The 12,117-nt window shown below is 44.2% G+C and overlaps 1 protein-coding gene across 1 annotated transcript; it reads right to left on the bottom strand.

Annotated features, from left to right (window-relative positions):
- Window positions 1-537: 537 nt before the first annotated feature.
- On the bottom strand, window positions 538-11,481 carry INSL3 (insulin like 3). Its single transcript, XM_069962298.1, has 2 exons — window positions 11,233-11,481; window positions 538-2,282 (listed from the first exon to the last, which is right to left on the bottom strand). The coding sequence occupies exons 1-2, from the start codon at window positions 11,426-11,428 to the stop codon at window positions 2,011-2,013; spliced, it is 468 nt and encodes a 155-aa protein (XP_069818399.1). The 5' UTR covers window positions 11,429-11,481; the 3' UTR covers window positions 538-2,010.
- Window positions 11,482-12,117: the final 636 nt, after the last annotated feature.

The raw sequence follows: 12,117 nt of genomic DNA, 5'->3' as shown, positions 1-12,117 counted from the left end.
ACTGTATGGTGTCTTGGTAAAAAAATACCACATAATGTCTAAGTAAATGCTATCATACAGCACTTAAATAATGTCAGCAAACAGTGACCAAATAATATTTCAGATTACAAAAAATAATCTTATATTAATGCTATAACAATGTGACATAGGTCACACTGCCCCAAGGCGTCATGTCGTGGAATGTATATTTTAGTATGCTCTGATGTAGTATGCTTTGTAACATGATGAGAAGGAATTTAGCCAGTTGGTTTGTGGTAGGGCAAGTTACAAGATATGGGAGGTGGAGAATTTTCCTCCAGGGCCCACATTACTCCAGTTACATCTCTTAGGGGATTTATCTCCTTTTTCTCATGTGATCACTACAAGGAAGTTACACACATCTTATTTAAAACTTAAGGTGTAGAAAGTGCTACAACTAAAGCTAGCTATGCCACTGGATATGGTTTTAGTGTTGACATGAAACGTTTAATATTTACCTTGCACATCAATTTTTTTTAATGTATAGAAACATCTAAACAATATGAAAAAAACTAAGCATTTTAGTACTATGCAGTCTTTATTTCATACTCTGTATTATGTCAGGATTTTAGTAAAAGATGAGTAAGGAAAAAGAATCAGGATACATGGAATACATGAAAGCAAAATATATTTTCTTTGGGAACATAAATGAGGTGCTTTGCAAATACTTTGATATACTGTGATGGCTTCTGATGTATACAGACCAAGGTATGTACCAAAATATAAGCTTGACCTCATGTAGAAACCTCAGGACTAGAACCTGGATATTTGCAAAATATAATGGTTTACTCAGGATCAGAATTTATTCTAGTTAGTTTTGTTAGGTTTAGACTAACAAAAAGAGTCAGTGTTGCCAATACCAACCATTTTAGCTTATGGAGCTGAGATATTATTGATTTATTTCTAAGTCATTCTTGGGGTACAGTGAGAAACTTTAACAGTGCGTTCACACGTAGAGGATCTGCAGCAGATTTGATGGTGCAGATTAGATTTAAAGCAAAACTGCAACTTCAACCCTGCTGCAGATCTGCTATGAACCCTGTACGTGTGAACGCACCCTAAATGAGAAGTCTGGAGAGTTTCATCAGTTTTCAGGAGGCAGGGGCAAAAAAGATCATCATAAACAAGCTCCACTTACCTCTTTCTGTGCCTCTGCAGTGCTGCCTTACTGTTCCGGGACCCCCGTCAGGCTCCTTCTGAAGGGATGTCACAACTTAGCTGAGGGATTGCCCGCTCAGCCAGTCAGTGACTGGGGTGGGACACCACAGCAGTTACTGATTGGCTGAGCTGGCAAGTCATCAGCCGGGTCAGGTATTTTCTCCTGAGGACACTGCAATTCAGAGGAAAATGAGTTCTGACAGGGTCCCGGAGCCTGTGACACAGTCCTGGGGAGGCATGTGTAAGTAGTCTTTTATTATGTTCCCCCTTGCCTCCTGGGAAATTATGATGAGTTCTGCTTTAAGGGTATGTTCACACACAAGGTTTGTTGCAGAAATTTCATACATGTGAATTTGGTCGTTTCTTCAACATGTGCTTGAATTTCTGAAAGCTTTACCAAAGATGAATAGGATTGTTTCAGTGCATCCTGCAATAAATGTGCATGGGTGGATATACCATGAATTGTACTTTATCTACATTCATCCAAGCATTTATAAGACAGTAAGATCATTCAGAAGTAATTTCCACAACCATGTCCTGTGATTTAGAAGTACACTGAGCATTGAGTCTAGGTGTAGTATCATGAAAGCATTACTGTCACTTAAAAAAAAACTTTTGACATGTCACATAGACGTGTATCTTTTTGGTCGGCCAGTTTTGTGTGTTCAGACTGCCACCAGTTATTAGATTGATAGAGCCATGAGAACTGCACAAAACTTTTTACATGTCTGTGACAGTCAAAAGTGACAGTAACGCTTAAAGACTATCAGGTCATAACAGAGATTAGGAAAGGGCTTTTTGCTCATTGTGAATATATACTGTATCAAAGCCACACTAACAGAACTTCATAAGTTCAGTCTTGGTACAGCCTCTCTGGCAGCAGGATAATGCTGGCCCCGCACTTCTTTTCATCCGCAGACTGGCACCTTGCTGTTCTTCACTTGCTATAGGATCATACAGGGCCCCTTGAAGCTGTTCCATAGTTGGATCATTCTTCTGCATGGAGGAATAGGGAGGATTTGCACCTCTGTGGGTATCTCCATAAACTGAATTCAGACGATCAGGGTCCTCAAAGGTATCTCTATTCAACCAGTCCAGGAAATCACCTAAAATTAGAGGATTATCATGTAAAATTATGTAAGGATTATCAATGGGTAGGCAGTGTCCCAGAACCCATGTGACACGGCTGGTTCTGTGTATATGTAGGTCAGCAGCAAAAGTACACCTGTATTGGGTATTCTGTGGATGAAGTTTGGTAATACTGCATTTTGGCCACTAGGTGTCTCTTTGTATTTACCTTTATTGAAAAACACATCAGAAGGGTAAAGTATATTGGGTTAATGGTGTATGCCTGCCACCACCTGAGAGTTAGCTTGGTAACAAATCCCTGAAAAGGTCACCCAAAACTGATACTTTTCCTATCTCTTAATGCCCTCTCCACCAATCAGTAAACTCCAAGACCCATCTTCTGGGTGCCACAGGTGAATGCTGATTCTGTTCTTGTCTGTTTTTTCTCCTGTTCCTGTAGACTAGCCATGCTCAGTAGCGAATTATAATAAGTCCTTTTCGGGCGGTAGCCCGGGGCCCTGAGCTCCTGGGGGGCCCATGGCCACCCAAAAAAAACTTATACTTTCAGTGGTGTATTGTCTCCTGGCTACACTTCTGCCATGATTTGCAAAAATCGCTGCTTTTTTATCACAGTTTTGAACAAATCAAGGCATCATGATATTATCTATCCTGTACTATGAACACCATGCTAGTGTTGCCATACTTACAGTAGAGTTAGGGGGCCCAAGCTTGGTGAACAGCCCAGGGCCTATGGTGAAGTTAATCTGCCCCTGGCCATGCTGGACTAGTAAAACTCTGGTGAGGCTACCAAGGGACAATCTTATGCATGCTGAGGGGTTATCCTAAACTTTCTTTCTCCAAAAGCCCTGCAGTGTTCACCAGGAGCTTAGTCTAGTCAGTGATTTGAGAAAGAGCACCTTAAGCAGAATTACCTTGCTGAAATCTGCCAGGAACCCCAAAAGTTGGTTCACCTTTAAGTGGCTTCTGTATTCCTGATCATGTCACTCGGTGCCCTTGACCAGCATTAGGTGGCTCTTCATAGCCATGAGTACAGGTTATTTTTTAAGTATAACACTACCGACTCCAACAAAGCACAGTACCTGTTATATAGGACCCAATACCTTATGGTAGCCTCCCTGACTCTCAAGTTACAAGTCTATTCATACAAGTCACATCTAAAGAGACTTTTCCCAAACTACTTAAAGTGACTGTACCATCAGGTCCTGATTCCACATTCCGCTGAAAGAACTGACATGTCCGAGTTTATCCTCGAGAATTCCTTAGTGTGAACCCACCCTAAGCCCGGGTTGACACTACGTATAACACCGGCCATTCTGTGACCCGGCCGGGTCACAGAATGCTTATGTTACTGAAGATCATCCCAGCTGGTACTGCAGGATTTTTAGTGCCTACTGGTAACATATGTAACAATACCCCTTAGTATACATACAAAACGTGACAATAAATTATTAGATCTGATAGCTGCCAGTCATGTAAAAAACAAGTCTGATCCATGGAGTCTGCAACTTGTAAATTACATACAGTAATAATAATAGATCTGCTGCCAAAAACCTCATCCCAGATACCACAGGATACCTTAAGGGAAAAACCCGGGACATAATAACCATCACTATTGACTTACTAGGACCTATGGGTCAGGACAAAAACTGGTCCTATTGTGTCCAGTCAGTCAGCAATCAGAACAGTGTAAGATGCCAGGCTATTAGCTGACAGTCATTTTCAAAGAGAAGGTACACATGACCACGTTGTCATGTGTACCACATATACTCCACAAACCACCACAAACCAGATAATATAGGGTAATAGTTTAAAGCATAAGTGCACACACAGAGTGCACAAGATGGGTGTGTGAGTGAACTTAAGCACGAACTATAAAGTATGAACTATTGCCTAGCAGCTACTCACTGCACCCAGTAAGAGTTTGCCTTGAGGGAAGTGATTAGAAAAAAAAAGGGTTCCTATTAACATATTGACAAAATGGTCTCTCCTGTCTCTTAATGCCCTCTCCACCAATCAGTAAACTCCAGGACCCATCTTCTGTGTGCCACAGGTGAATGCTGATTCTGTTCTTGTCTGTTTTTTCTCCTGTTCCTGTAGACTAGCCATGCTGGACTAGTAAAACTCTGGTGAGGCTACCAAGGGACAATCTTATGCATGCTGAGGGGTTATCCTAAACTTTCTTTCTCCAAAAGCCCTGCAGTGTTCACCAGGAGCTTAGTCTAGTCAGTGATTTGAGAAAGAGCACCTTAAGCAGAATTACCTTGCTGAAATCTGCCAGGAACCCCAAAGGTTGGTTCACCTTTAAGTGGCTTCTGTATTCCTGATCATGTCACTCGGTGCCCTTGACCAGCATTAGGTGGCTCTTCATAGCCATGAGTACAGGTTATTTTTTAAGTATAACACTACCGACTCCAACAAAGCACAGTACCTGTTATATAGGACCCAATACCTTATGGGAGCCTCCCTGACTCTCAAGTTACAATTCTATTCATACAAGTCACATCTAAAGAGACTTTTTCCAAACTACTTAAAGTGACTGTACCATCAGGTCCTTCCCGAGCAACGTCCCGGCATGGTCCCCTCTGTGACACAGTTCCATTACAATCAATGGAGCTGTGTCACAGAGGGGAGGGGTTTTGTCACACTGGGGGTCAGTAGGCCTGCCACCATTGGTTCATGCTGGGCTGGTGCTCAGGAATAAACCCACACCATATGCGGGAACCAGCTGGCGATTCAAAAAAATGACTGCCCGCCTCCAATCCATTCAGGTAAAATACCCAAAGCAATTTACCTGATGGTACTTTCACTTTAAACTCCTATTTCAAGTAGTGCTGTCAGCTGCCTCTCAAGCTACTATTATTGCACCTTGCATTCAAGGACTCTGTAGTTTTGTTGTTTTGTACTTTAATGGTCGGTTCACACTACGGAATTCTTGCGGATAAACTCCGCAGAGTTCCGCCGGCTGTACGCGCTCACAGACGCGCGCCTTTCCGCTGGCTCCATACAGTGGCGGTCTTTGGCACCAAGCACCCCAAGCGATCGCTTGGGGCCCCCAACATCCAAAGGGGCTCCCAAGCCCCGCTCTTGTGCTCAAGACTGCTGGACAGGGCTGCTGCCCCGCTCGCTGCTGCCATCTGAACTGTAACTATGAGCACTCGTAATGAGCGCTCATAGTTACATGCAGCAGCACTGACAGGGTGGGAGACATTGGCCCCCTTCCTGTTAGTCACCCTTGTGGCCGCAGGTAGGGTTTTCCCTGCGGTCACAAGTGGCAGCTTTGTTCTTGTGGTACCGGCGCTCCAGTGACATCGCTGGAGCATCGGCGCCAGGACAAGGGGAGTGCGGCCTCTTGTGATCGCAGGGAAAACCCTTCCTGCGGCTACAAGAGTGAAGAGAGGAGGAGACGCCCGGACCCAGGTGAGTATAAGTGTTTGTTTTATTGTGTTATATACTATATGGGAGGGGGAGCACACAGGGGTCTGTTTAACTGGGGGAGCACACATCAGGGGTCTACATAAATGGGGGGAGCACACAAGGGGGCTATATAACAGGGGGGCTATAGACTACTGGGGCTTCACAGAGGGGTCTATATACTACTGGGGGCAGCACACAGGGGTCTATATACTACTTGGGGCAGCAGAATGGGGTCTATATACAACTTGGAGAGCACACAGGAGGTCTATATCCAAGTGGGGGAGGATGCAGGAGGGCTATATACTACTGGGGGAATATACAGGGGGTCTATATACTACTTGTGAGGCACACAGATGGTCTATATATAACTGGGGAGCACACAGGGGTCTGTATACTACTGGTGCAGCACACAAGGGGTCTATATAATACTGGTGGGGCACACATGGGGTCTATATACTACTGGGGGAACATACAGGGGGTCTATATACTACTTGTGAGGCACACAGGTGGTCTATATATAACTGGGGAGCACACAGGGGTCTGTATACTACTGGGGCAGCACACAAGGGGTCTATATATACTACTGGGGGAACCACACAGGGGGTTTATATACTACTGGAGGAGCACACAGGGGTCTATATCCAAGTGGGGGAGCACACAGGAGGTCTATATCCAAGTGGAGGAGCACACAGGGGGGCTAAATACCCCTGAGGGAGCACACAGGGGGGCTAAATACCTCTGAGGGAGCACACAGGGAGCCTATATACTACTGGGGGAGCACACAGGGGGTCTATATACACCTGGGGCAGCACACAGGAGGTCTATATACTTCTGGGGGAGCACACGGGGGGCTATATATAACTGGGGGAAAAACACACAGGGGTCTATATACTACTGGGGGAAGCAAACAAGGGGTATATACTACTGGGGGCAGGACACAAGGGGTATATACTATTGGGGGCAGCACACAAGGAGTATATATTACTGGCGGTAGCGCACAAGGGGTATATACTACTGGGGGCAACGCACAGTGGTATATTGTTTTGGAACGCGTGTCGAGGGGGGGGGGGACCCAGACATAACTTCGCTTGGGGCCCCAGAAATGCCAAGACCGCCCCTGGCTCCATAGACACCATTCTATGGGCCAGCTGATTCCGCATTCCGCTGAAAGAACTGAGTTTATCCGCGAGAATTCCGTACTGTGAACCCACCCTAAGGCCGGGTTGACACTACGTATAACACCGGCCATTCTGTGACCCGGCCGGGTCACAGAATGCTTATGTTACTGAAGATCATCCCAGCTGGTACTGCAGGATTTTTAGTGCCTACTGGTAACATATGTAACAATACCCCTTAGTATACATACAAAACGTGACAATAAATTATTAGATCTGATAGCTGCCAGTCATGTAAAAAACAAGTCTGATCCATGGAGTCTGCAACTTGTAAATTACATACAGTAATAATAATAGATCTGCTGCCAAAAACCTCATCCCAGATACCACAGGATACCTTAAGGGAAAAACCCGGGACATAATAACCATCACTATTGACTTACTAGGACCTATGGGTCAGGACAAAAACTGGTCCTATTGTGTCCAGTCAGTCAGCAATCAGAACAGTGTAAGATGCCAGGCTATTAGCTGACAGTCATTTTCCAAGAGAAGGTACACATGACCACGTTGTCATGTGTACCACATATACTCCACAAACCACCACAAACCAGATAATATAGGGTAATAGTTTAAAGCATAAGTGCACACACAGAGTGCACAAGATGGGTGTGTGAGTGAACTTAAGCACGAACTATAAAGTATGAACTGTTGCCTAGCAGCTACTCACTGCACCCAGTAAGAGTTTGCCTTGGGGGAAGTGGTTAGAGCTTTCTCTAGGGAAAAAAAAGGGTTCCTATTAACATATTGACAAAATGGTACTTACTATGCATGTGTCAGATCGAGAGGAATTACTGCCTCCTGTGGTTATCAGGAAATCTTGAGGGGAAGGTATAGTCTAGCATAGTGAATTCCCCAGCAACGTCCTGTAGAGCATAATCTGCAGTGGCATTTCGCTATAGGTGCTCATCTATTTTAAACGCTGGCTAACCACATCCCCCAAGGCAAACTCTACCTGGGTGCAATCAGTAGCCCCCAGGCGACAGTTCATGTACTTATGTTCAGTCACACACCCATCTTGGGCACTTATGTCTGCACTTATGCTATGAACCATTACCCTATATTATCTCCCCTGATCATGTCACAGAACTAGGACAGACAGGGCCGGTTTTAGACTAGATGTGGCCCTGGGCAAAGTTGAAGGTGGGGCCCCAAATGCTGAAATATTTTAGCAACAATTTAAGGTCCCCATACATGTTACTCTTTTGTTGGTGGTACCTGTTGCTCCTGGTGGATTTGGCCATCAGTGTAAGGTGTATGGGGCTCTCTGGACAGTCCTCTGACAGATGATATCAGTGGACATAGGGGGTCAAGCTTGATGGAAAATCAACGCCCAACCTCTTTGTTCTCAGAGAGATAAGCCGCCATCAGATCTGTATGGCTATGGCTTTCCCCTCTCATAGAGAACACAGGAACACTCAGATGTGCCAAATTTCTGTGTATGGGGAGGACGGGACCGGATGGGACAGATAATTGTCAGCTGAAGGATTGTTCAGCCAGCAGTTATTGGAAGTGTACGGCCACTTTTAAGGCCGTATTACACGGCCTGATATTCTGCAGAAGTGAGCGCCAATCTGGTAGAATGGAGCTCGCTTAGAGAGCCTACTACATGGCTCTTTTATGATGCAGCAAAAGCTATGGAGGAGATTTATCAAACTGGTGTAAAGAAGAATTGGCTCAGTTGCCCCTAGCAACCAATCAGATTCCACCATCTTAGAATGTGAGTAATGAATGGTGGAATCTGATTGGTTGCTAGGGGCAACGGAGCCAGTTTCACTTTACACCATGTTTGATAAATCTCCCCCTATGTGTATATATACAGTATATCATTAGTGATGTGTGTGCAATCCTTGCTGTATAAAGTAAACAATAAAGATATATACTACCTGATCACGTTCCCCGCTGCCCTCAGGCCTTTTCTGTGATATATACTACCTGATCATGTTCCCCAGTGTCCTCACAGAGCGATAGCGTCCTGATTCGGACTATTTTCGCTCCATGTATTAGGCCCCTTACTCAGTTCAGAAGGTTACATGCCGGGACTGCCGCTATATGCCAGGCCTGCCCCTACATGTCAGGACTGCCACTATATGCCAGGACTGCCCTACATGTCAGGACTGCCCATACATTCTGGGACTGCCGCTACATGCCGGGACTGCCCCTACATGTCAGGACTGCCGCTACATTCTGGGACTGCCGCTACATGCCGGGACTGCCGCTACATGCCGGGACTGCCACTACATGTCAGGACTGCCCCTACATTCTGGGACTGCCGTTACATGTCAGGACTGACCCTAAATGCCAGGACTGCCACTACATTCTGGGACTGCCGCTACATGCCAGGACTGCCGCTAGTGGTGTAAACACAAAAACTATTTATATGAATTGCTTTAAAAAAATAAAAAAATCACTAGTAATCAGGACCAAATATTACCTCCATACCGTTATTGAAGAAAACTTTACTATATATAGGCCAATATTACCACCATAAAGTGACCGCCCCATAATGACTCTATATATACACTATATACAGACCAATATTACCACCATAAAGTGACCGCCCCATAATGACTCTATATACACTATATACAGACCAATATTACTGCCATAGAGTGACCACCGCATGACTCTATATACACTATATACAGACCAATATTACCGCTATAGACTTTCCACTGTATAATGAATGACTCTTTATACCCTGTATACAGACCAATATTATGTGGCTGTCACTCTATGGCTGTACTTTTGGTCTGTATATAGTGTATATATAGAGTCATTATGTGGTGGTCACTGTATGGCGGTAATATTGGTCTGTATATAGTGTCATTATGTGGTAGTCAATCTATGGCAGTAATGACTATATACACTATATACAGAACAATATTAATGCCAAAGAGTGACCACTGCATAGTGACACTTTATACAGACCAATATTACCGCCATAGAGTGACCGCCACATAACTCTATATACACACTATATACAGACCAATATTACCGCCATAGATTGACCACTGCATAATGACTCTGTATCCAGACCAATATTATGTGGCGATCACTCTATGGCTGTACTATTGGTCTGTATATAGTGTATATAGTCATTATGTGGTGGTCACTGTATGGCGGTAATATTGGTCTGTATATAGTGTCATTATGTGGCAGTCAATCTATGGCACATACACAGGACATGTAACACACACTACATTCATCCATTATACACTTACATTCATACACATTACACACTACATATACAGTATACTTACTCTGTCTAGCATGTTGGGTGTAGTGGTGAATCCCCCTCATGTACCATGCAGCAGGCTGTCATCCTCTCCTCCATCGTCCCGACAGCTCCACACCAGAGGAGGAAGTCACGTGCAGTAAGAGGAGCTGGAGGGAGGGGGAGGGGGAGCTACACACACACGGAGCAAACACCGAGCAGCGTCCTGCAGCCTCTGCGTGACCCCTGATAGCAGCAGCCAGGGATCACTGCCAGACGCTGCAGGAAGCTCTCCTACTGGAACTGCGGTAGGGGGCCCCTGGGGGATGGGGGCCCTGGGCATTTGCCCTGCTTGCCCCCCCCTAACGCCGGCCCTGAGGACAGAAACGCATAGGGAGTGTTGGTTTGTCGGGTACACATGACGACTAGCATCTGTTCTGATTGTTAACTGACTGGACACAATGGGAATGGTTTAGGTCCTAGTGAGTCAATTTTACCTGGTGTTGGAATCACTTATGGTGTTTCTTAGGCAGATTCTCATAAAAGTTATGTGTTAAGCTACTTTAACTAATTTTTTATAGCTCTACAGTAAGAACCCTGGCTACAACAGTTGGCTTTTTAAAATTCCTCTAGACACCCACCTCTCAGAATACCTGCTCTGCCCACCCCTTCTATAGATGCCACCGACAAAAGTTGTGATGTATGTATATTTATGTATATACTTTTCTGTATGTTTGTGTTAAGTATTTCTTCTAGAATGCTTTATACCCAAAATAAGAGCAGATCTGGAAGCTTATTTTGTGTCATGTTCTCCAACATCAGCCACAAAAATAACTGTGTGTGCCCATTCCTTAATCCAGCCCTATCTAAATAAGCATCTTTTTGATGGCTTCAACAATATGTCATTATTTTGAATTGACCACCACAGTACAGACTATCGTTTCATTATGGGTAGATAAAAAGTAAAGTACACACAAGTGCATGCTTCAACAGTTTAGGCCCTGCATCACATCAACTACTCTCATATGCTATTTTATATTCATGTTAATGGAATAACTTTTATCATAGTGAGTCATAATGGCAGATTGTGGAAGCAAATATTGTGGAATCAATGTAAGGTTTCTGAAGTGGGGTGGCATGGGGATTTGACAGAATAGTACTTACGGTAAGGGTTGAGTCTTTCTTGCCCAGGCTCAGGGGAATATCTCTTCCACCGAGATCCTCCACATGACATGACAACTGTTCGAATGAAGTCTCTTCCACACAGCCTTATTCCACCATCTGTAACTTCCAATGCCTGGCATATGTTGGTTTTAATAAAGGCAATGAGCAGGAAACAAAAGCAGAAGCGGAGACACATGCTTCTTGATATGATGGTTTTGCCTGACCTGCTGAAATTCCAACGGACCAACCACCTTTTAAATTAGATCTTGACCATTATCTTTTCAAGGTCTTCAAGAAAATTACATTTTAAGAAATAACCTTGCAAAACAAGTCCAAGAAACAGCAAGGACAACCTTGGAACTAGCAGCTGCAAAGTGGAAAACTACTAGTATTTTATTTCTATTTTGTTTAAAAGGAAAGAGGAATATATATATATATATATATATATATATATATATATATATATATATATATATATATATATATGTGTGTGTGTGTATGTCACCTCATCTGTCAGCTTAAAAAAAGCATGTTGTTTAACCTACATTTTTTTAAACTGATTTGAGGTACTGAAACATGCACTAATCTGTTTATTGTAATAATTTCTTTTAATTTATTTTTTTGTACATTGTTATGGGGGCTGCCAACTTGCCTTACCTATTTTACCAGTGTTTAGAGATATGCTTTACAGCAAGCTTCGATGGACCATAGGTACAGGGCCGGCCTTTGGGGTGTGCGACCTGTGCGCTTGCACAGGGCGCATCACTCCCGGCCAGCTAGGGGGCGTTCAGGCAGAGCGCTCCCCTAGCTGTCCGCACGGCGCCCTCCTCCAGTGCCTGTTCCTCCCGGGCTCCCCTCTGCCTTCTCATGGGCGCCGTGTACTGT

Source organism: Dendropsophus ebraccatus, chromosome 3 (assembly GCF_027789765.1).
Source record: "Dendropsophus ebraccatus isolate aDenEbr1 chromosome 3, aDenEbr1.pat, whole genome shotgun sequence".
Lineage (NCBI taxonomy): Eukaryota > Metazoa > Chordata > Amphibia > Anura > Hylidae > Dendropsophus > Dendropsophus ebraccatus.
This window is presented reverse-complemented; position numbering and strand designations above follow the sequence as displayed.